The 26,766-nt window shown below is 36.3% G+C and overlaps 1 protein-coding gene across 2 annotated transcripts in view; it reads right to left on the reverse strand.

Moving 5' to 3' along the window:
* The window catches only part of ABCA12 (ATP binding cassette subfamily A member 12), a gene marked incomplete at both ends in the record, with an annotated part of 168,391 nt that overhangs the window by 79,715 nt on the left and 61,910 nt on the right, over positions 1 to 26,766 (reverse strand). For both annotated transcript variants that reach the window (XM_081261060.1, XM_081261059.1), the window contains 6 exons: positions 10,015 to 10,090; positions 14,867 to 14,979; positions 16,437 to 16,615; positions 18,629 to 18,814; positions 21,546 to 21,643; positions 23,243 to 23,334. In XM_081261060.1, coding sequence (XP_081117186.1) covers positions 10,015 to 10,090; positions 14,867 to 14,979; positions 16,437 to 16,615; positions 18,629 to 18,814; positions 21,546 to 21,643; positions 23,243 to 23,334 — 744 coding nt within the window. The remainder of the gene's footprint in view (positions 1 to 10,014; positions 10,091 to 14,866; positions 14,980 to 16,436; positions 16,616 to 18,628; positions 18,815 to 21,545; positions 21,644 to 23,242; positions 23,335 to 26,766) is intronic.

Genomic DNA, 26,766 nt, shown 5'->3' on the forward strand with positions numbered 1-26,766 from the left:
CTGCACAGTATGCAAATCAACTAGTCCTATCGGATATTTAACTTAGATGTTATAATATTAGTGAGAGACTTACCCTGGCATAGCTAGTGAATATAGAAAAATGTTTGCATTAATATCAAAGAAACCTCACAGTGTTTAGATGTGGGTTAACAACACTGAATCCTTGAGGAATTTTAAAAAGAAAATGATTCAATGGCAGGAAAGGTCTCTAAATGAGCCATAAGAGCACTGCATAGTAGTCATATGAATGACTCTCATTTAAATACAATTCATAACCTCCAGATTAAAAAAAAAAATAAAGCACTTATTCCAAAAGCCTTCTGCTTTTACTTAAGCATCTCCTTCACTAGAGACTCTGGATAATACTATATCTGGTTATCTTAGCTTTTAGACGGCCTCATTATTTATCAATGCTTCCTTATAGATAATTAATGTCAATTCACAAATAAAGGACAGAACAGTATATTCTTAGACTAAAGAATTTTATTTTCTGGCCAAAATAAAAGAAATCATCTATCAGGGAAATTTCTATATCACATTATAAATATAAAAACCCAATAGGCATGTATTAGATAACAAAACTAACTTTGTTGTATAGGCTAACCATATAATATCAAGTCATGTCTCTATATAGCTAAGTTTCTTGTTGCTCCAATCATAAAATCAATGAGTCCAGTCAAATCAAGTCAATTCAAGGCCATAATGATCAATGTACTCATAGCACTGTTCTAAGACAAAAAGCCCTGAGCCAGTGTCTTGGAATATTCAATAGTTTTAAGATCGTTGAGGGAAATGAAAAGCAATCTCAGAAAGAAGATCCTAAAGATAAAAATAAGACGCAATTTGAGAATCCAGAATATAAAGAAGAAACAAGTGGAATTAGGACCATAATTATAAATTTTCTGCATCTATTTTCTTTTCGGGGAGTTAATCCATTTGTTTTACTTAGTATAATAATGAATATAGGTTTCAAGATAGACTTATGTTCCCTGTGAACAACTTGGAAGAATGATCCATTTAATGTTGTATCCCACTCCTTGCTCAACCCGCCACCATCCCGGTCATAGAACACCTAGCATTTGTCTTTTGTACGTCACAGACTTGAGTTACTAGTGACTGAATGAATGAATACATAAGTGAGATATTGGCTATTTATCTGAGAAGAGACCAATGAGGCATCTCTGGAGGGCACATGTGGAGTAGGTCGATCCAGTCCCAGTGAGATGGTCCTCCCTTATCTCTCTCTCTCTCTCCTTACTTTGTCCTTCTCAGTACTACCCTTCCTTCTTTTGTGGTTTTTTTGTTTGTTTGTTTGCTCTCGTGCAGTTATTACAGTCCAGAGCCAGTTCCAGCAGGGTGCAGTGCTTAGCAGCAAAATACTGGCCTAACTATCCAGATGCACTGAACCAACAGATTCCCAAGGTTATTGTTAAGACTAGAATAAAGAACAGCTGGGCTTAAAGTGACCTTGCAATATCATCTAATTCCTTCTCTCAGTTTTATAAAGAACATTAGATTGTCAAGATTTTTGAGAATGAATTTGACGTACTCCAAAAATTAAGATTCCACTATTTTGGCACAAACATCCCATGAGTTTTTTAAACATATTCTTGATAGAAAATCTGAACTCCCAAGAGTTTTTACAATAAAAGGTGAGTGGTGTATGAGCACATGCTTGACACCTCACACACAGAAAAACAATTAATAAAACAAAAATAATGATGGAGCCATGAGGAAAAAATATTTTTGAGTAGATTTCTCTAAAAAAAACTTTTATTCTTTTATCGTGTGTCACTATTGCTACTCTGTGATTATTTTTAAGTAGGGAATGGAAAGGAAGTCTGAAGATAAGAAATCCCTTAATTTCATCAATCACAATAAGAGCCATCTTAAAAGTATTGAGTTCTTCCTAATAAACTGTCAGCCAGCTGTCAGAGCTAACTTCATTTGCTGTGCAATGGGAAGGCTGAGGCACTGGCTCTGCAAAGGCCTGGGAGCTTCCAGGCTCTGATAAAGGTACCTGGTGTCAGCAATAAGCATCTACCCAGTTCAACTTAAAAGGTGGTTTTAAAAATTCTTACTTTTTTTATTGATTGTTCAAAACATTACAGAGCTCATGATATATCATCTTTCATACATTAGACTCAATTGGGTTTTGAACTCCCATTTTTACCCCAAATTCAGATTGCAGAATCACATCTGTTACATACTCACATTATTGCCTAATGGCATATTAGTGACTGTTGTATTCTGCTACCTTTCCTATCCCCTACTATCCCCCCTCCCCTTCCCTCCCCTCCCATCTTCCCTCTCTACCTCCTCTGCTGTTGTTCAATTCTCTCCCCCTTTTTTCCCCCTCCCCCTTGCCCCTCATAACCTCTTATAATTTTGTGTATCATTGAAGGTCTCCTACAATTTCCATATGCTTTCCCTTCTCTCTCCCTTTCTCTCCCCCCATTCGTCTTTGTTTACTGTTAGTCTTTTCCTCATGCTCTTCCTTCCTGTTCTGTTCTTAGTTGCTCTCTTTATATCAAAGAAGACATTTGGCATTTGTTTTTTTAGGGCTTGGCTAGCTTCACTTAGCATAATCTGCTCTAATGCCATCCATTTCCCTGCAAATTCTATGATTTTGTCATTTCTTAGTGCTGCATAATACTCCATTGTGTATAGATGCCACATTTTTTTTATCCATTCATCTATTGAAGGGCATCTAGGTTGGTTCCACAGTCTAGTTATTGTGAATTGTGGCTCTATAATCATTGATGTGGCCGTATCCCTATAGTGCGCTCTTTTAAGGTCCTCAGGGAATAGTCCGAGAAGGGCGATAGCTGGGTCAAATGGTGGATTCATTCCCAGCTTTCCCAGGAATCTCCATACTGCTTTCCAAATTGGCCTCACCATTTTGCAGTCCCACCAGCAGTGTACAAGTGTACCCTTTTCCCCACATCCCCGCCAACACTTATTGTTGTTTGACTTCATAATAGCTGCCAATCTTACTGGAGTGAGATGGTATCTTAGGGTGGTTTTGATTTGCATTTCTCTGATTGCTAGAGATGGTGAGCATTTTTTCATGTACTTGTTGATTGATTGTATGTCCTCCTCTGAGAAGTGTCTGTTCATGTCCTTGGCCCATTTGTTGATTGGGTTATTTGTTATCTTATTGTTTAATTTTTTGAGTTCTTTGTACATTCTGGATATTAGGGCTCTATCTGAGGTGTGAGGGGTAAAAATTTGTTCCCAGGATGTAGGCTCTCTATTTACCTCTTTTATTGTTTCTCTTGCTGAGAAAAAACTTTTTAGTTTAAGTAAGTCCCATTTGTTTATTCTTGTTATTAACTCTTGGGCTATGGGCATCCTATTAAGGAATTTGGAGCCCCACCCCACTATATGTAGATCGGAGCCAACTTTTTCTTCTATCAGATGCAGCGTCCCTGATTTGATATCTAGCTCCTTGATCCATTTTGAGTTAACTTTTGTGGATGGCGAGAGAAAGGGATTCAATTTCATTTTGTTGCATATGGATTTCCAATTTTCCCAGCACCATTTGTTGAAGATGCTATCCTTCCTCCATTGCATGTTTTTAGCCCCTTTATCAAATATAAGATAGTTGTAACTTTGTGGATTAGTCTCTGTGTCCTCTATTCTGTACCATTGGTCCACCTGCCTGTTTTGGTATCAGTACCATGCTGTTTTTGTTACTATTGCTTTGTAGTACAGTTTAAACTCTGGTATCACTATACCTCCAGATTCACATTTCCTGCTTAGAATTGCTTTTGCTATTCTGGGTCTTTTGTTTGTCCATATGAATTTCATGATTGCTTTATCTATTTCTACAAGAAATGCCATTGGGATTTTGATTGGCATCACATTAAACCTGTAGAGAACTTTGGGTAATATTGCCATATTGATGATGTTAGTTCTGCCTATCCATGAACAGGGTACATTTTTCCATCTTCTGAGATCTTCTTCTACTTCTCTCTTTAGGGTTCTTTAGTTTTCATTGTATAAATCTTTCACCTCTTTTGTTAGGTTGATTCCCAAGTATCTTATTTTCTTTGAGGATATTGTGAATGGAGTGGTTTTCCTTATTTCCATTTCAGAGGTTTTGTTGCTGATATACAGGAATGCCTTTGATTTATGCGTGTTGATTTTATAACCTGCTACTTTGCTGAATTCATTTATTAACTCTAGCAGCTTCTTTGTAGACCCTTTTGGGTCTGTTAAGTATATTATCATGTCATCCACAAATAGCGATAATTTAATTTTTTCTTTTCCTATTTTTATGCCTTTAATTTATTTTTTCTGTCTAATTGCTCTGGCTAGTACTTCGAGAACTAAATTGAATAGAAGTGGTGATAGAGGGCATCCCTGTTTTGTTCCAGATTTTAGAGGGAATGCCTTCAGTTTTTCTCCGTTTAGGATGATGCTAGCCTGAGGTTTAGCATATATAGCTTTTACAATGTTGAGGTAAGTTCCTGTTATCCCTAGTTTTTCTAGTGTTTTGAACATAAAGCGATGCTGTACTTTGTCAAATGCTTTTTCTGCATCTATCGAGATGATCATATGGTTCTTGTCTTTAAGTCTATTGATGTGGTGAATAGCATTTATTGATTTCCGTATATTGAACCAGCCTTGCATCCCAGGGATGAATCCTACTTGATCATGGTGCACAAGTTTTTTGATATGTTTTTGTATTTGATTCGCCAGAATTTTATTGAGATTTTTGCATCCAAGTTCATTAGAGATATTGGTCTGTAGTTTTCTTTCTTTGAAGTGTCTTTGTCTGGTTTTGGGATCAGAGTGATGTTGGCCTCATAGAATGAATTTGGAAGAGCTCCTTCTTTTTCTATTTCTTGAAATAGCTTGAAAAGTATTGGTATTAATTCTTCTTTGAAGGTTTTGTAGAACTCCGCTGTATACCCATCCGGTCCAGGGCTTTTCTTGGTTGGTAGTCTTTTGATGGCTTCTTCTATTTTTTCCTTTGTTATTGGTCTGTTTAAATTGTGTGTGTCTTCCTGTCTCAATCTGGGCAGATCATATGCCTTAGGAAATTTATCGATATCTTCACTATCTTCTATTTTATTGGAATATAGGGTTTCAAAATACTTTCTAATTATCTTCTGTATTTCTGTAGTGTCTGTTGTGATATTGCCTTTTTCATCCCGTATGTTGGTAATTTGAGTTCTCGCTCTTCCTCTCTTCGTTAGCATGGCTAAGGGCCTGTCTATCTTATTTATTTTTTCAAAGAACCAACTTTTAGTTTTATCAATTTTTCAATGTTTTTTTTCGTTTCAATTTCGTTGATTTCTGCTCTAATTTTAATTATTTCTTGTCTTCTACTACATTTCCTGTTGTTTTGCTCTTCCTTTTCTAGGTTTTTGAGGTGTTGTGTGAGTTCATTTATTTGTTGGTTTTTTCTTTTTTTGAGGAAAGAACTCCAAGAAATGAATTTTCCTCTTAAAACTGCTTTCATTGTGTCCCATAGATTCCGGTATGTTGTGTCTGTATTATCATTTCTCTCTAAGAATTTTTCATCTCCTCCTTTATGTCTTCTGTAACCCATTGATCATTCAGTAACATATTGTTCATTTTCCATGTGATGTAGGATTTTTCCTTCCTTTTTTTATCATTGATTTCCAATTTCATTCCATTATGATCAGATATGGTGCATGGTATTATCTCCACGCCTTTATACTTACTAAGAGTTGCCTTATGGCATAATATATGGTCTATCTTTGAGTAGGATCCATGTGCTGCTGAGAAGAACGTGTATCCACTTGATGATGGTTGATATATTCTATATATGTCGGTTAAGTCTAGGTTATTGATGGTGCTGTTGAATTCTATAGTTTCTTTATTCAGTTTTTGTCTAGAGGATCTGTCTAATGGCAAGAGCGGTGTGTTAAAGTCACCCATAATTATTGTGTTGTGGTCTATTTGACTCTTGAACTTGAGGTGAGTTTGTTTTATGAACGTTGCAGCTCCATTGTTTGGTGCATACAAATTGATAATTGTTATGTCTTGTTGGTGGATGGTTCCTTTTAACAGCATATAGTGTCCTTCTTTATCCTTCTTGATTGACTTATGTTTAAAGTTGATTTTATTCGATATGAGTATGGCCACTCCTGCTTGCTTCCGAGGGCCATGTGAGTGGTATGATTTTTCCCAACCTTTTACCTTCAGCCTGTGTATGTCTTTTCCTATCATATGAGTCTCTTGAAGGCAGCATATTGTTGGATTTGTTTTTTTTTTTTTTTTTTTTTGATCCAGGTTACTAGCCTATGTCTCTTGATTGGTGAGTTTAGGCCATTAACATTTAAGGTTACAATTGAGATATGATTTGTACTTCCTGTCATGCTTCTTTATTTATTTATTTTAGTTTGGCTGGTTTTACTTTTGGGTTATTTTCCTCCCCCTTTACTGAGATACCTCCTGCTGTTAGTTTTGGGCACTATTTTTCAATTCCTCTTCTTGTAGTATTTTGCTCAAAATGCTTTGCAGTGCTGGTTTTCTTGCTGCAAATTCTTTTAGCTTTTGTTTATCGTGAATGATTTTAATTTCATTGTCAAATCTGAAGCTTAATTTTGTTGGATACAGTATTCTTGGTTGGAATCCATTATTTTTCAGCGTTTGAAATACATTGTTCCAGGATCTTCTCGCTTTCAAAGTCTGTGATGAGAAATCAGTCGTTAACCTAATTGGTTTACCCCTGAATGTAATCTGCCTCCTTTCTCTCGTAGCTTTTAATATTCTCTCCTTGTTCTGTACGTTGGCTATCTTCATAATTATATGTCTTGGATTTGGTCTATTATGGTTTTGAATGTTTGGGGTCCTGTAGGCTTCCAGGATTTGGCAATGCATTTCATCTTTCATCTCTGGGAAGTTTTCTAGAATTATTTCATTTAATATGCTGTCCATTCCTTTGGTTTGAGTCTCTGTGCCTTCTTCTATCCCGATGACCCTCAAATTTGGTTTTTTTATGACATCCCATATCTCTTGAATAGATTGCTCGTGGGATTTAAGCATCTTTTCTGTGTTGACTATATTCTTTTCAAGTTGATACACCTTGTCTTCATTATCTGATGTTCTGACTTCTACTTGATCAAGTCTATTTGTAATATTCTCGTTTGAGTTTTTAATTTGGTTTATATTTTCCTGCAATTCTAGGATTATTGTTTGATTTTTGTTTAAGATCTCTATCTCCTGGTAGAGCTCATTCTTTGCCATTTGAATTTGTTTGTTTAATTCACTTTCAAAATATACTTTTATTGTCTCATGTCTTCTCTAATATTCCTTTCCATTCGAATAAGGTATGCCTTGAGTTCTTTCCCTATCCCTGCTTCTGATGTTTCTATGTCCTCCTGTAGAATTAAGTTGTCCTGCATTGTTTGTACTCCTTTTTTCCCTTGTTTTCTCATGTTGTCCATGTTACTTTCTAGCTCTATTTGATTGCCGTGTTTCTGCTCTTTCTATAGATTTGTTTTGGTTCTGTATTACTCTGTTGTTTCTTATTTGTGTTGTTAAACTGTGCCTGCTAACGTGGATTCTGCTGGGAAGGAATTCCGACGGCTGAGCTCCAGTGACGTCACTGCTCTGCTATGACGGGCCCCAGGCTCCTTGCTGGGGTGTCCTAATGGGGCTGTGTAACTGGACTGTCTCTGTTTGGTTTCAGCTCCCGGTCGAGGCAGGCGGGCAGTCTCCAGCCACCCAATATCTCAGGCAGTGGGCGGGTGATCGGTCGCCGGCGGGGGAGTGGACTCCAGCCGTCCAGTCGCGTGGGCAGCGGGCCGGCTGTTGCCGGTGGGCGGGCGATCTCTAGGCACCCAGTCCTGCGGTCGGTAGCCGGCGGGCAGGCGTTCTCCTACCGCCCAGTTACGCGGGCAGTGGGTGAACTGTCACCGGTGGGCCTGCGGTTTCCAGCCGCCCAGTTGCGAGGGCCTGGCCTCTAGTCCCCTGGTTTCTCCTGCTAGTCTTGGTTTCTCCTGCTAGACAAGATTTCCCCTGAGTGATGGCTCTCGGCAGTTCAAACTGTACTCTGGACCTGCCGTTTGTTGGGTGTGGAGGGTGTCTATTGGGAACCCCGGCACTCTATTGTTTTTTTTTCCGTTGTGGGGGATAGAACTGTACTGCTTCCTTCCCCCTCTGAAATCCTGTACTCAGCCCGGGGGTCAGTGCGGGCTTGGCCGGCGGGGTTCCACCGAATGGCAGCCACTTTTCTCCCTGCTTGCTAATTAATCGCTTCTCTGCAGTGCCCTGCCTTCTGTGGCCGCGGGGCAGGCTGCGGGAATCAGTCAGCCCCCAAAATTCTTATTTTTGATGGCAATATGGGGAGTGTGTTTTAAAGACCTATGTATTTGAAACATGGCAGCCTATGGGAAGCTGTCTAACGACTAAGTTGCTCTGGGAGAAGAACTGGGTCAGCCACCACGGAGGAAGAAGGAGATGGCCTGAGAGACAGGAAGTGCTTGTTTATACAAGAATTTTGCCTAGACTTTACTCTGAGTCAGAGACCTTTTCATTAAATCATAGCAAGTTTCTAAGCAACTACTTGGATGCTATTTTAGAAAAAAAAATTGAATAGTTAAAAATAAGTCCTACTCTTTCTTCTTATTAGGAATTGATTTATTTTTTAACAGAAACAAAAATTGTATATATTTATGGGATACTATATGATATTTTGATACATGTATACATTGTGTTAGGTTAAACATATCTCCTTAAACATTGATCATTTCTTCATGATGAAAACATACTAGCTTTTTGCAGTATGCAGTAGATAATCATCTATTGTCATCCTATTGCACAACAGCCCCCCCCAGAACTTCTTGTTCCTAACCAGAATTCAGTACCCATTAATCAACTTCATCCCATGCCCTTTCTCTTTATTTTTATTTTCACAAATATCCATTAGCACAAAAAACATATTTGGAGGCACTAAAGTCAATGGATTTCAATAGTTTAATTTATTAGATTAAAGCAACCCTCATCTGGCCAGCTATCTGATCTCTACGTTTGCCTTGAACTACAGGAATTTACCTCCATCAGCTACTACAGGGAAGTGCTAAATTTCCTCCCATCATTATTACAGTTACTTCAGTAATCTGCTTACATGGATGGTCTTTAGTGCCCATGGTCCCTGCTTTCATTTCCTCCACATATTCCTGGCACTCTCTACACACCCTAATAAAAATCCAAACTTAAATTATCTATCAACATTTTTGTCTACCTGCCTACCAAAGAAATACTGCATTACCTTTATTGGAAGTAAGGAATATTTTGGTTCTTTAAAAACTAAAAGAAATATTAATGTGAAAAATTGGTCTGAACTTTTTTATCCCCCTAAATTCATTGAAATCCTGACTCCCAAGGTGACAGAATTAGGAGTTGGGACCTATGGTAGGTGGTCAGATTATAAGAGCAGAGGTTTCACAAATAGCAATGGGAATGGCCATTATAAGTGAAAGTAGCCACGGAGAGCTGCCTTGACCCCTTCACCATGTGAGGACAGAGTGAGATGGCACCATCTCTGAATCAGAAAGCAGGCCCACATCAGACCCAAATCTTCTGGGGCCTTGATATAGGACTTCCCAGCCTGCAAAAGTGTAAAAAATAAAATTCTGTTGCTTAAAAGCTTCCTTATTTACGGAATTTTGCAATAGTGGCTTGAACAAACTAACACAGATACTTATGTATTTTTCATGGTGAAATACTTTAAAAGAGTTGGAAACTGACCCCACAGGTCTAAAGCAGCATGCAGACTTGTCACATTAGATATAGTTACACAACCTTGGAAGTGAAAAAGAGGTCCTCGTGTTGTATTATCCAAAAATGTCATTCAATAATTCCACAAGAAGTTTCCCCTTTACTACACTGGAGCTGTGTCCTTTCCTTTGGCAGGTCATAGTTGGTTTTTATATCCCATGGTTTTTAACACTACTAATAGAATTGTGTTTATGAACTGTTTTGATTGCTTATTCAACCAAGTTACCTATCAATTCAGAAACAAAGACTTACTGTGCAGCCAGACTGCTTGGGGACAGTGTCTGTTCGTCATCTTCCCTCCATATGTGTGTTGTATTATCAGAGTCACCTAAAGTAATAATATTATATAGGTAAACATTTAACATGTGTGATTAAAGATTTTTTTTTCTTCTCAGCAAAAACCATTCCAAGTCACTATCAGGGAAGGAAAGTAAAAAGGGCTAATGGAGAGAGGGGTGAGGAAGGGGAGATAAGGAAAAACGGAGAGGAGAGATAGAGGAGAGGGAAGAGGAGAGAGGGGACATGATCAAAATGCAATATATGCCTGTATGGTAATGTCACAGTGAAACCCATTAATTTGTATGATTAATACACATCCATCACTGTAATTTTAAAAAGAAAAATGAAGCATTTCAAGTGAAATAAATGGGGAGAAAATTTAAAAAAATCTAAACCCTTTTTTTCCAAAAGAATTTTACAGAAGACATTTATGCTTTTTTTTTGTTGAAAGTATTTATAGGAAATAGGTTTCTGCTGATAAAAATAATCCCAACAGTCAGATGCATGCATTTCTAATAAATTCATTCTCCATGTCTTAAACTACTACATTATTTCCTCCTAAGACTTCTTTGCAGAGATGACTCTTAAATCTCATAGTGCAGATTGACTACAACTTAATTTGTTAATCAAATGAAGCCGATTTTCACTCTTACAGGTCACTGGATATTTTTTCTTTTGGCGGGAAGGAGTACAGATCTTCAGTTGCTTATCATATAGCCTTGGGAAACATCTGCCGTCACTATTCAGTATTCTCTACATTTCAAAAAACAGCCACTGATCATCAAGTGCAGCTATGAATGCAAATTAACTAATGTTGACAGGACTGTTCTGAGTCATCTCAAATATTAAGAACTTGCAGAGTATGGAAGGCAATCACCACGTTGGATCTTATGGAAACTGTATGTGAAGACTGAATTCAACATGGAGAGTTTCCCTACAAGTTAAATAGGTCACTTGTTCATCTTGCTGCAAAGATTATGTAATAAGAGTAAGTGTACAATAGCATTCATATGAGAAATTTGAAACAAAAATTCTTTAGATGGAAACTGGATAAATAAAAGCACCATAAGTTCAACGCTTTAAGTCAGCTCCTTTAGGAAACCAGTATCTCATATTTCAGTTTTCTCTTCAGACATGACTCATTTCTTATAAATAATCCAATATGGTTCAATTCTTTCCCTTTTAACATTGGCCTAGACTCTTTCTTTTCCAGTCTTCTTTCTCTCCTCTGTCTTTCATGGTACTGGGAATTTAACCTGGGGGCACTTTATCACTGAGCCATATCCCTAGCCCTTTTTACTTTTTATTTTGAGGCAGTCTCACTAATTTGCTTACAGCCTCGCTAAGTGGCCTCAAATTTGCAATCTTCCTGTCTCAGCCTCCTGAGTCAGGGTCTAATCACTTTCAATAGGATACTTTAATACCAGCTTTCATAGTTCTTCCTTTAATAGCTCTTGCCTTCTTAGAAAGCTTTAGGATGTACTACATCCTAATGTAAAACTATGCCATCCATGCGTTTCTGGTGTTGGTTAGTTTATTTTATTTAAATTAATATGTGCATAGAAATAGTATCCCAGAATTTAAAACCTCTTTATCTACCTCCTGCATCATTCATGTGTAAATAATGTTTGCTTGGCTCCTAGTAACTAGTAGAATGGCTTTTTCATTTTTCCTGTTCAGAAGAGTGGATTTTCCTGTGCTTTGTTCAAGGAGCAGCAGAATATTATTGTTTTACTGATAGAACATGCATCTGCAAGTTCAAGTACTAAGAATGAAGATGCCCACAATAAATAAACCAAATTTGTTGGTATCCATATATAATCAAGAATGGAGACATAATGAGATTTAAGCATTTGCAATGTAAAAGTTTCCAAAACTGCTTTTCCAAGATCAAATATTGCTTACTTTGAACTCCTAAGTGATGCTTAGCAAGTTGGCATTTGTGTACTCTGTGGTTATGGAGTTTCTTCTTCATTAAGCTATTAAAGTAAGTAACTAATAGAAATTAACTTTATGTTATCAATGATAGACTTGACCTTGAAGTTAAATAGAAAATTTCCCCTCTGGCCACTAAGGACTATAAAGTATCTTGGAAGAACTACTGTACTAAACAGACCTAAATGAAGTGGAAAATGTTACAAACCTCTGATTTTTGAAGGATTGGGCGTGTTTAAAAGTGGAACCCACAGACATCTAGTGTACAGAGACTTTTTTTGCATCATAAGGATTGCTTTCTATTTAAAAATGCAATTTATAATATGCTACTTTGCAAAAGGCAAATTCCAATAACTCAGAAAGGTCATCTCTACTCCTGATACTCGGTCTTCATAAATGGAAGTAATAGAGCTTAACAACTGTATCAGGAATCCTCGCTGGAACTTAGATCCCTTAGGACAGAAGGAAGACAACCTTCTTCCTAGGGTTGTATTAGCATCTCCCTGCTTTCATGGTTGCTGAGGAGTCTTCTGGAGAAACCCTGAGAGTGTTCATAACTCAGTTTAAATCAGAGATGGACGGGGAGGAGGAAGTGTGTAGAAATCAGAGTGTGAAGGGAAATTGAGCACGACTAAAAAAGTGCACCTGTGGGTGAAGGTGCAACATGACAGGCCCAACCCCCTGGGGCTGAATGTGGGAGCGGCACTGAGGTCTGGTGTAGCATGTACTTGCATGACCCAGCAAGAAACCCTGGATTCAAGTGTGCCTATGTCCCAGAGATAAAATGGGAGTGAGGTCACCCACAGGAGAATTCAAGGGACAGACAGATCCAGGTTCTGACCTCAGACTGGCCACCTGCTGTGTGTGAAACTAGGTAGCGTCCACCCTCTTATGCCTCACTTTCTTTGTCTGTGAAATGGGATGATAGCTGCATCTCATAGGATTATTTTCATAATAAAAGGAATTGAATACAATGAAGCACTTTGCATTGACACAAAAATACTATTATTTTCCCTATTTGAAAGACTGATATGAGGCCTGCAAGGCTATCTTTACCCTGTCATGTATTAAAGAGGTGCCAAGCAACTCTTCTGTGAGTTACCACTCTTCTCCAGCTTCACTGGGTAAAAAACCCAAGAGAAAGTAATTTTGTTTCAAAAATACTGCTGAATGCCATGAAAACTAAGCACGGAGTGTGTTGGGAAATGTAATAGATATCCATACTTAGGGCCAGAGACACCTGTGCTGCTAAATTAGCATCACTGGTTAAAAGTTGAATTCCCTGAATGTTTCCCAGAAATTCCTAGGAACATTTTTCAAAGGCCACAGAATTTCTGCTCAAGCAGGTACAGGCTTAGGGTTAATGACTTTTAAAAAGTCTGCCTTAACCCCAGACTGATGAAATAGTAAGTGTATGAAATTTAAAAACAAAGAAAAGCTAAGCACATCAAATTTTACAGATAAAAATACATTTTCTGGTGTATCTTCTTGTCACCTTAACCTTCAATGACATATTTCAATAATTGCCAAAGTCTTTAGCAAATTCATAGACATAAGGCATGGCCATTGTTAAATACTGAAAATTGAGTTTTGTCATTCACAGAGAAGCGTGTCTTTCGACCTGTTTAGTAAGAAGTGCTGCTTACTTGCTTACTTTTGTGACTTCTAAGTCACAGATGAGCTTTTGTCCTTTGGGGGTAAAATCTTAACTTTATCACTTTGTATTAATTATAAGGTGTGAGTCTGCAGATGAAAAGAACAAGAAAGGTAAAAAAATGTGAAGTTCTCAAATTTTTAAAATGCAATTATAAAAAAATACAGAGGAAATAATAAAAGTTTGTTAGTGCACTCTTTGGTTCTCTGGCTTGGACTTTTTAAAGAGCAAGCCTTCTTTTCTAGTGTTCATTAAGACCATTAAATTTAATAGTAATCAATCTTGCAAGCTAGTCATTTGTTCTATAACTGTAGATATAAAAATCTCTAGACTAATAGAAACTGGTACCCAAGAATATGTTATACTTTTTAGTAAGAATTCTTCAAAGTCTTCTCAGACTTAATTCTCATATGAAAACTGGTATTTTAAGCCAAAATAAGGAAGAATCTGTTTTTAACATGATGCTCTCAGGGAGCTTACTATATAATCCAAAAACAATCCATACTTAAAAGCTGACAAACTCAATTGACAATGCCTAATTCATTCAGGAGAGGTAAATGTTAACCCAACATTTTTCCTGGGAAGTAGAGATTCACTCCCTACAGCCCTGATCCTTTGCATGTATCTGCGCATATCTATCTATGTGTTTCCTTGTGAGTGATAAATAATACTATTCTATATATGCAAAGGTGACATTTTCTGACTCAGGAGCAACATGCTACACTTGGTGTCACTGGAATGACAGTGGGTGTGTACTGATCTATTTGTGCTTTGATGTCACTATACATCTTCAAGATGGTTAGTTGAGGGGTATATTTTTGCTAATGAAAGATTCTTTCTGAAAGAAAGAAAGAATTTTTGAAAGAAATCAAAGTTTGGAAATGAGGACCCAAATCTTGCAATTCAGTTTAGACCTTTGTTCCCCCAAAATGGTGGTAGGAATCTATTTGTTTAGGCTTACTGCCTGGTACTTAGTTTCCATCCCAAGTATTGACATAGTTTTACAAGCTCAGAGAGATCATTTTTACCAAAATAAAACCCCTAGAAACGCCTAGCCTTTCTCAGCCATTTTTTTCTTTTTCACATTTTGACTCAAGATTTGGATTTATCTGTAGCATATGCATTCACCTAAGAATAATACCATCTCTATGTGATCACCTGAGTTGCACTCTGCTTTATATTCCTAATGGACTTTGTAACACTGAATTCAATACAGTGAAGATGGAAATACAATACCTCGAGCTGGGGAGTCCAGAGTGTACAGCAGATGCTTAACAGACTTCTGAAGGGTTCTGAAACCTTCGTGAGTCTCAACACGTGGAAAAACCTTCTGCAGGACTAGCAGTGCCCTAACAAGTAGAAAAACAATTAAACCAGATTGTGTTTCAAGGCTTGCAGACAGAAACAAAAGGTTATTCAAAGAGAAAATGGCTGCAATACAGAACATTATTCTTACAATATAAAAGACAAGATGCTGCTTTTATAATTTAATTATGCATTTATCTGCTCATGCATGAAATCCCAATCAAATGTTCTTGAACCAGAAGAGAGAACTTTATGTTTCTAGTGTGGAAAGAAAGCTTAAGACTCAAAGACTTTGAAATAAGGGAGCAAAGTTCACATCAGTTTTTTTTTCTTTTAAAACTTATAAATAACTGGTTAAGAAACACAAATTTGAAAAAAATGTCTTTTTTAATTAAAGGAAAAATTAAATATTTTCACTAAAAAGCCAGCTCCTCCCCGACCAACAAAAGAGCAAGTCCAGATAAAGGATCCAGTTTCAGGAATTATTATTATTGAAGCATTTTACAAATATTTACCTTTTGCTAAACAAGTGATAATTTTTTGAAAATGAAATGGAGCTTTCCTTACTTAAAGACTGTCCTCTATCTTTTAAGTGGCCCATAGGCACTACTCCAAAGGTAGCTGAAAATTAATATCCATACTAATTGGCACTGTTTTCCCATTATGTGTATGGGTAGCCTATACTGGGAATAGAAAATCAGCAAATCCACTTTTGTTTGAATTCATTTTATATTTCCAAAATCACAATTAATTACTTAAAAAAAATCTTTTTATCCCCTTCCGGTTATTAGCACATTTTTAAAGAAATGTTGCAACTACAGAAGGATGTCTGAATTTCATAAACACTGTGATTTATACCAAGAGTGAAGGCTGAGCCAATGTTTTAATTAACTTGAGTAGTAACCAGAACAAAGGCTTTTGTTAACAATTTGCCATTATGAAGTTAAATGTAGAAAAATAAGCTAACAGTTTTTCCCTGTCAAGCATCTTAGTAAACTCCAGCAATAGATCCAGTCTGTGGATTTGACCTCAGGGTATTCTGTGACATTTTTGGAATTTGTAAAATTGAAATTAAGATTATTTTAGTTTTGGTCTCCTAGACATGAATTAAAGTTGTTTAGAGAGCTAACCAATAAGTGTGTTCTAGGTTATTTCTAGTATAATATGAGGATTTCAAGATAAATAGACATGTACTTTATATAAATATATATACTCATATATATTAATATACATTGCATATTATCTCTATATAGTATTATATATTTAATATATGTATATGTGTATATATATGTATACACATACATATATATAAAAATATACATACACACATACACACCCATACTCACCTTTATTGTTAACATCTGCAGTGAAGTACTGAGAGCTCATTTGCTCTGAGCTTAAATTATGTACATAGTAGTAACCTCACAAGAAATATTTAAAAAAAAAAAAAAAGACTTCTCTGTGAACAATACCAGTTCATCTAATTCTTACATTTTCTTACCTGTCTGCCTTTCGGAGGACATCAAATAGACTGCTTAGTGAGGTGTCATTCTGAAACACATTTGGAAAGCTAGAGAGGAGCTGCCACAGGGCTGCCTGGTCCTGCACTTGTGAGAAGAAGGACAGTACTTGGACTATTTCTTGGAACACTATCTTCTGATTGTTGGGGTCACTTGATAGCTTAAAAAACAAAATCACAAACCATCAGGTGAGGCTTTAGCATTTGCAATCACATGGCTTACTGTCCTGGAAAGCATAAAAAATCTAGACTGTTCACATAAGCACATCTTTTGAATCTTCACTCAGTTCGAAGCCATCTATTATTTGAAAAAGCAACCATTTCTACAATTCATAAACATAATTGGATTTTCTCTATAACTCCAGAAATTGGCATATTAGAAGTTTGGCTAACAAAGTTGTATTTATATAAAATATTTTAAGTTATATATTTGTAAATTAAAATTAATTTCCAAAAACAAAATTAGCTTTGGAGCAATGTTCTTCTCTTTTCTTGGGAAATGATTTAGGAGTTGGAGGCCTATCTCCTCTCTATCCTTTACTAGACCTTTTATTCTTTGGTGAATAACCCTTAAGACTAATACACATGAATGTTAAAGATAAAAAAATAGTCTAAATATATTAATGATATATATGATATACATGATGTGTAGAAATACATAGATGAAAATGTTTATTATTAGAATTACACATACTTAGTGCAATAAAATATTTCTGAAGTTTCACAGCAATGCAGGGAGCTGTAGTTACAATGAGCAATGGATAGTGAGTGAGCATATGTAATAAATATACTCTGTACTATGAACAAGCAAATAAACAAACACCATAATTTTGTTCTTGCGTTAGATCACAAGATCCAGCTAGCAACTTCTGAGGTACCATATTTTCTTTGTTATATTTCCACTCAAAGCAATTTTCTTAGTTCATTCATACCAGTGAAGCTGAACTATAGACTGTCTTAATTCAAGGTCTTTCATGCTGAGAGTGAGCCTTTGAACAATGCATTTTTGATGACATATTCTATTCTACATGCCTGCCAAATTTATTAAAAAAGGATGTTAAGTGCTTTATACTGGATCTGCATCACTATAGTAGTGACTAGCGTCTATAATCTGGTTCTTTTGGAAACTCAGGTTACTGAATGATAATTTTTTAAAATTACTTAAAATAAAAAAAATCAGAGAATTGAGGGAAAAATTAGCATGCATGTTTCCTTTATTCCTGTTTATTCCTGTTGATAAAATTCAAAAGAATTCTGAATTCTTTGATATTTTATTATATGTGGATTTTATGAAGTGTTGATTAGTGGTGTCGTATTTTCACTCTTGTCTATTTAGGACTAGCATACACCAAATGTTATTACCATTCTACAGTAGAATGTCCTTGGTCTAATGTATAATAGTTTTGGGGAGAGGTATATATTGTTACATCAAAATCCAGGTTTACAAATTAGGCTTGAAGTCAGTGAGAAAAGAAAAAAAGGTTCGATTATTCTAACTTCTCATAGATGTATAGCTCTGATACTTTGATTTATATGCACTATATCCCGAGTAATCTTACTACAGACATCAGAGAAAAGTCAATCTTGTTTTTCTTTTTCTTTTTTCTTTCTTTCTTTTTTCTTTTTTTTTTTTTTTTGGTACCAGGGATTGAACTCAGGGGCACTCGACCACTGAACCACATCCCCAGTCCTATTTTGTATTTTGTTTAGAGACAGGGTCTCAGGAGTTGCTTAGCACCTCACTTTTGCTGAGCGTGGCTTTCAACTCATGATCCTCCTGCCTCAGCTTCCCAAGCCCCTAGGATTACAGGTGTATGTCACTGTGCCTGGCTAGAAAAGCCAATCTTTATTCAGCATAGAGCAAGCCATAGTTTTACTGCTACTATATGTCTACATTCATCATAATGCAATACTTCTAATTCAGTACTGAAATCACATCAATGCTGCACATCTAAATGATAAGTGAACATTACCCAACATTATATGTTGTGTGAAAGTGTCTATGTGAGGGTTATGTGGTAACAGAACCTTCCAGTGAATATTTTACAATCCATGTGGGCTGGAGAACAGCTCTTTGATTCCTATTGATTTATTGTGTGGATCCCAGAATGGAAACAGTATATTTCCTCTAATTGCTAATGAGATCTTGAAGAGATTAAAAGATCTGTACTCACCTGAGAGAACTGATCTTTCAGTTCCTCAAGAGAAGACTCTAAAAGGGTCATGTTGGAAAGGCAAAATTTATTAAAGACATTTTTTCCTAGAGTGGTCCAGGAGAATGAATAGTGTGGACTGTATCCTGGATAGCTCTCACACATTTCTCTTCTTACATCTTCTGAGGTTGAGTTTTGCTTTAACAGCTAAAAACATGTGCAAGAAGAGCAAGATAATGTTAGTAAATGCAGATGTTAAAATATTCTATTATTCAAGGAAATCAGCCTGTCTTTGCAATAGCCATTTTTAAGTCCTGCATTATTACAGCAATTATTAAAGTAACAATGAAATGCACCAAGTTTACCTGTGGGAAGTTGTGAAGGGACAATAGAGGTGAATGTGCTGAATTCTTGTCATCACTATGATTTAAATGGCTTACATATGATTTGTTTTACTAACCTTATTCCTGTCTTTGACCAGAAAACCTAAATGCAACAGGTGTTTTTTGACAGAATGTTTCATGCACAGAAATCTTATTAATTAATCCTAGGCACTGAGCAGCAGAAACTCAGGTATCTTAATGCTTCGTGATGTTTCCTAGGATAATGACCTTTGGAAATCATTATCTTTGAAAGACTTCCAAAAGAAGGAGCTTCAAGGTCTATTCTTAGGATGAACTGTTTGCTTTTAGAAGTGAACACATGGTTTATGTTTCATTTTAGTCTCATAGATGAAGAAAAAAGGAAAAAATACATATAAAAATATATAATCATAAGCATAATTACTAAAAGCAATAATTGTAAGTTCTTTTTATAATGGGATTATTATAATCCCCCTACACTTTCCATATGCAGATCAGTAACATATTCTGCACAATTTTCAGCTATAACATTGATCACTTTCACCATTATTAATTTGTTTAGACATTTACAGAGCCAACTACATTCAGTTGTAACACTTCAGGGGTTCCTTCTTATGATGTGAGGATCAACTTCATCCTCCCTTAAGTTCACATCACAAAGGATACACTTGGCTTTTCCAGCAACTGAACTTCTAAATATAATGGAACAAGACAGGATCCACTTATCTAGGATGTACAAGAAGTGCTAGGCTTTCTAGTCATCCATCCATATCTCTTTTCTAACATTACACATAAACTCACCCCCAAATGATTTCTCTACTCATTCTTGCAAAAGTTGCAGAAAGTGGTAAAGAAAAAGAAGAATCAGAAAGATTGCTGACATAGGCATCAATATGTCATCCTAATTTTTACATCCCTTCTCTGCTCCAACTACTCTAAAAATATATATCTATACATACAGAATTCACTTTGGGCTTATCTTCCCTGGATATATGGCTCTGTGCTGCCTCACAAAATTCTAAAAATCCATCCCATATGAAAAAGAGGACTTGGGAGTTTCAATACAATAAAGTGGTATTTTTGAGAATAGCATTTCTATTCTAGATGTTAATGAATTTATCTTAAGCAAAGCAAGACTGTCCTCTAGGAACCAATGTGGAAGAAAAATAATGGAATAGAATAGCATTTCTTAGTTTACAGACTGGCCCAATTGAGAGAGGTTTTAGAATGTACTTAACTGGGCATATCCAGCTTCCTGGACAAGGAGACCTCAAAAATTATATAAACTAGACTTTCACTGTCTAGATTATACTAAATGGGAAAGTCTACTATTTTGGCCAGATTAGCAGAATTGCCTTGAGGAGCCATGGAAACATGTTTTGGAATCTGTTGGTGTCATCCTTTGGTTTATATACATGACCCATCTTATGGACATACCTCAGTCTCTCAGAATGTTAATCCAAGGGTTATTGACAGAGACATAATAAGCACTAGTAGTTGTGGTTGGTGGAATGTGAATAAAAGTAAGAGACATGTCTTGTGATTCAGATGGAAGAAATGACTACTATATGGATAATTATTTAAAATGTTTATGTATGTGCGAGAGAAAAAAAGAAGAGGTGGGGGAATATCATTCCTCATGCAAAACCTTCAGAATTATCTCCTCTTCATTTCTGAAGAGCATGCAAGGCAGGACTCAAATGCCTACCATACAGGCCAGTCAAGGAAGTCAAATCTATGAACCCGGATAGTTGAAAGACAACAAGAAGTGGGATTGCATTTAACAGAAGAATATCTGTTCTGCCTAAAGGCACTCAAATTTAATTTCTTAAAATCCCCCTACATACACATTTAGCTCACAGGCCACAAAGTTCACACCTCTTGTAAAAATTATGTTTATTATCTTGCAATCTGGGAAATGTAAAGTGCATGATCACTAGGAAACAGAAAAAAAAATCCGTAAGTAAGCTCTCTAAAATATGCTAAAGAAAAGGATTTGCCTGCTTAGGGGAGATATTTTGCAAAACTCTGATTTTTCAAAAGACATTATTAGTATGGATGAGGTAGCAAGTTCAAAGAGTATCATAGCTTCATTTTTTTTCTTCTCTACTTCAGAAAGTTAAAAAATCACATATCATGCCACCTTACTTCTTACTAAATGAAACCTTAAGTTCAATTAAGGGACTTACCAGGGAAGTAAATAAATGCCCAGGAATTTAAGGAACCTCACAATATCTTAAAATTAAGTAGTTATTGAGTGCCTAAAAAAAGAAAGTGCCTGAGATGTTACTTAAATGGAAAAGGCACTCCAAACTTCTTCCTATGTGAGAGATCCCTCCAATAACCCAAACACATGTGTTCAACCTCTTTATTATTTGCCCACTAAAAAACTAAATGAAGGGCTGGGGATGTGGCTCAAGCGATAGCGCACTCGCCTGGCATGCGTGCGGCCCAGGTCCGATCCTCAGCACCACATACAAACAAAGATGTTGTGTCCGCCAAAAACTAAAAAATAAATATTAAAAATTTTCTTTCTCTCTCTCTATAAAAAAAAAAAAAAAACTAAATGAAGTTACCTTTTCCAAACCAAGGATCCGTGCAAGCACTTGACTGCCATTGAAAGTTTCTGTTCCAGCCTCTTCCAAATCAGAACTTGGACTGGGAAGTACCAGAACTGTAGTAGAAGAATGTATTAGAATTTTACATGCATGCGCGCGCGCGCACAAACACACACACACACACACACACACACACACACACACGAACAGGATTACATAAGAATCCATAACAATCCTTTGTAACCTCATATACCCCAAACAAGAATGTGCTTAACTATGTCACTCCAGTGAAAGTTTCACACTGACAAAATGGCAAATCCATGAGATTTTCTCTTCACATAAAATTATGATGGTTTTGGTCAGCTCCTGTTTTTTCCCCATTCATTCATATGTCATTTGCTTTCATTCCAGTTTGTGTCATTAAACTTCATCATCAATATTATTGCCCAATAAACTGAATCATTTCTCTGCAGGCCTAGAGGATTTGAGGTGCCTCTACTAGCTCCACAGATCCATCATATCCAACATCTGTTCAAAGGATCTGCCAATGCACATCTGGTGATAATGGTCTTTCTTTTTAATTGTCCAATTGGGATGCTGAAATCTGCTTAGGATCATAAATTCTCTCCTCCCCAAAGTAGTTTCTAAATGATATTTCAGATCAAATAAATGGGATGAAGCAATTAATCCAGACTACAGTATATTCTAATTAAGTAATTCCCAAAGGGTCCTCATCTAGTACTATTTATAATGTGGCAGAGTTTTCTGAGTTTGGAGAATTAGCTAGAAGTGTACATTTGTTTATACCATGGATATTCAGTAAGCCAATATGGTGATTTTTATGAATTTTGAAGATAAGTATTTCTTATCCTCATAACAAAGAATTTTAGTATTCAAAGATACCAGTAACCCATCATCAGAAAGGTGTATGCTTTATTTTAGTGCCCATGGGGCTAAAGAATTTACTGTCTGATTTCTCCAGACCAAGGAAATAACATTTGTGTGAAGACTAGCCAGGAGGAGAAACATAATCTGTGGCTACCGAGCAAAGCAAAGATTACTGAACCATAAGACCATGACCTTATTTCTACTGTGATTTAACCTACTCAGCCAAACACCCACAGATCATTCATAACAGAACATTAACTACTCAAAAACATTTGCCACCATGTTCCTACTACATTAACCCAGGACTTCTTTCATTGACTTCATCAACTTGTATGGGAATGCTATTTAATATCCTAGTGTAAAATATTCCATGGCATTGTTAAAGACACTCCTTATTCTTCCCCTAGAGCACATATTCCAACATACAAAAATCTTTTGTCCACTAATATATCCCTAGTCTCTAATGTATTTGAGATACTTTCCAATAATGTTTATTACCAGGATTTATGACCATCCCATAACCATCTAAATGCAGACAAGTAAAGAGTTCAGATTCAATTCTGGGACACAGTACAATTCTCAACACCTAGGATTTTGTTCCTAAAGGGTATTTTGATAAGAACTTAGTTTCTTTTGATTCTAGTGAACTTTATATAATTATACCACTGCACTCAGGCAATCATGGGGAATATTCTGATGTCTTAGAGATATTCTAAGCATTCCATCTTTGTTTTCAAAGTTTGAGGTATGAACCCTTTAAAGATTAGAATATTGCTGGCTGTTCCAAAAGGCCTATTCTGCACTCTACAAAAAAAGAGTCAGCTTACCCAATGTTGCGTGTCTTCTTTCTGGAACTTGAGTGCTCTGGAGTGATAAATTACTGTCCTTCTCCAGGTTGGATGACTTTTTCAGAATTTCACTAAAGAAGAAAAAGTAAGAACTCTGTAACTTTACCCACATTAATTTCAGTTAGTTAAAGCAATGCATTATGTGGCAGATTTCAGAGCTCTCTTAGGACTTTCAAATTCTTCATCTACTTTCTAGGATATTAAGGGAAGAATTCACCTAACCATACACCAATGAATATATAAGATCTTCTAGAAGGTAAATTTTTATTCAGAGAAATGACCTAGAGGAAGTTTAAAAATAGTTATTTTCTTTTAATCCTACAGTAAGGAAATGACTGGAATGGAAATTAAAATTACTGGAAGCTTTTATGGGGAAGGGAGGGGGCATGGGGTTAGAAATGATGGTGGAATGTGACGGACATTACTATCCAAAGTACAGGTATGAAGACACGAATTGGTATAAATATACTTTGTATACAACCAGAGATATGAAAAATTGTGCTCTATATGTATAATAAGAATTGTAATGCATTCTGCTGTCATATATAAATAAAGATTAATTTTAAAAATAAAATTTTTCTGATGTTTTTCTCTTCAGAAAGTGATGGATCCCAAATAGAAGAGTCCATGGGTTTTCTGGAGACTGAAACAAAGGTCTATGTATTTGTCAACAATCAAAGATAGATTGCTTTGAAGATTTTCTCAGTTTAATAGTACTTGTAAGATAGATTCAAGGAAGAAGGAGAAAAAACAGCATTTATTGAGTATCTAGTATGTGCCAGGAACTGTCACTGTTGTCACCACAGGTGGTACCAGGTATAAAAGGAACATAACCAGATGTTCAACTGCCCCCAGTGTGTCAATGCAATGATAAGAGCATGTGGTGCCAGGAATCCCTGCACAATATCATCTCACTAGATTTTGGAAGAAAATAATATTAAACCTTCCTACAATTAAATAACCCTCTTTAAAAAAATCATTTCCTGTTTAATTTTTTTTGAAAACTGGCCATACCTATCAGTAAGTGCCTAAAATAAATGTATATATTTCAAAAATAAAATCAGTACAAACATAATATCCAGAGTTCTGAAAAGTTTTGAATTTCGTGTAGCTTTTCTTATTTTAAAAGCATATTAAAGACACATTAAGATGGAGAACACTTCTACTTACCACTGTGGTTCAGTTTGACTTCTGTTTTGGAAACAAGATTGTTGTTATTTATAATTGGAAAAGTACATTCAATATTTTTTAGTGTGTTCTTCTTATAAAAATGATAAGAAGAGGTAATATTTGTTTCCATTCTCCAGTGTTTTTCCAATATTCTCCTTAAAATATACTGGTTGCTCCAAAAGTTCTGCATTCTAGTGTATATTTGAATTATTCATGACCTTGTCTGTATTCCCCTAAATCTCCCTACATTCCTTATGCTATTTGAATGGGAAAACCCAGATAAAAATAAGAACTGACCTGAACCTTTTCCCTTTTCTCAAAAAGAAGTTTCAAAAGTTTGAGATAGTTGGGCTTACTTTTTTTTTTTCCAATTCAGCTTGCAACTCTATAAGGAAGACTATTGAATATCAATACATTTTGAAAACAAAGAGGGAAATGGCCTTCATAAAATTTTTAAGGACTAGGGACAGAAATGAAAACCAAAGGGAGAATAACAAAGATCAAAATAGCAATGAAGGAGCAAAGGAAAATGGACTGAATAATAAATATGAGTGAGGAAGAAAAAAGTAAGAGACAATTGGAAGTTAAGAAAATGTGCTCTTGCAGAAGCAAAGCCCCAACTGCTCCAAGTGGACTATCTACCCATCTTCTCATATCTAGATAACTACTCTTACCAATATTCTTAAAACATCAAAATGGGACAGGCTCATTCTATTCCCAGCAAGCATCTGGCTCATCTGGACTGAGCTCACTCAGCAGTAAAGTGACCACTCCAGAAAAGGAATCATGGAGGTCCCTTTTTCCAGAGGACTTTTCTGGATCAGAAAGTGCCCATGGTTACATGGTTCCCTACATCCTATTCTGTGGTCTTTCTGTGGAAGTGAGAACTTGGGATATTATGCATTCTTTGCTATCCCTCTTCCTGAAAAATTTCTCCAGTTTCATTTTGCATTTACAAAATATGGTGTAATGGCATGTGTCCACTCTCATTGGACATTAAAACTGTTTTCTTTAAATAAAGCAAAAACAAAACAAATGGACAAAAGAGAGTATGTGAGCAAGAAGGTAAATTTAGTCTATAAGTTGGAATACAACTTATTTTCCTCAAAGATAATTAATTCTATTATTTTTGTTTCCCCCCCACCCCCAGTACTGGGTGTTAAACTCTGAGGTGCTCTAACACTGAGCTACATCCTTAATCCTTTTTAATTTTAAGACAGGGTCTCTCTAAGTTGAAAAGGCTGGCCTCAAACTTGCAATCCTCCTGCTAGCCTCCCAAATCACTGGGAGTATAGTGTGTGCCACCAGGCCTGATGACTATTCAATTAGTAAAGGATAGAAAGAAGGAAACTAGTCTAATTGAGTTAATGGCATTTTCTGAATTTTCTAATGAGCATAATCATGCTTACAGACAAAGCTTCCTAATAGTGATGAAATAATACCCTCTCCCTTGTTTCACACATTTTTTACATACTTATCTATATCCAAATGTAACTATTCCCACCACTTTTTCATTCTAGACTGTGACATCTTTGGAAGCAGGTATCACGTCTCATTCATCTTTAAGTTCCAAACATTTATCATAGTACTGGACTATATGATCTGATGACCCATTGAATTAAAAGAGTTTTGGTGGGGTGTGGCAGAAAGAGCTTTAGAGTTAGAAGACACCTTGGAATTGCAGCTCTGATCCCAGGAATCCTGTCCCTCATCTACACATTAGGAATGTAAATACCTATTATTATGGTTTGGAACTGAGATGTCCCCCCAAAGCTCCTATTAAGGTAGGAACATTCCAAGGTAAAATGATTGGGTTATGAGAGCTGTAACCTAATTGATTCATCCTAGTTTGAATGGGACGACTGGGTGGTAACTATAGTCAGGGAGGGCAAAGCTCAGGGAGGTGGGTCACTGGAGATATATCCTAGAAGAGTTGTTCTTCCTGCAGCCTGTTGCCTCCTCTAGACCCCTTATGTTTCCTTGCTGCCAAGAGAGGAGCTGCTTCTCTCCACCACACACTTCACCCAGGATGTACCGTGGGCCCAGAACAATGGAGTGTGGCGTTTATAGACTAAAACCTCTGAAACCATGAACTCCCAATAAATTTCCTCTCCTTTAAATTGACTAAGACACCTATATTACAAAGTGGTTGTGATTATAAAGTGAGATCTGTGTACCAAGTATCTCTGTGGACCCTGTGGTCACAGGTACTTAACCAACATTAGCTTTTCATCAAAGTACTCACAAAAGAAGATGGTGCAAACACAACCTTTACCATCAGCATGGAGCTTAAGTCCAATACTTATGCACACATGCTCTCAGTGTAGTCCCCC

Source organism: Spermophilus citellus (genome assembly GCF_964194105.1).
Source record: "Spermophilus citellus genome assembly, chromosome: 11".
NCBI lineage: Eukaryota > Metazoa > Chordata > Mammalia > Rodentia > Sciuridae > Spermophilus > Spermophilus citellus.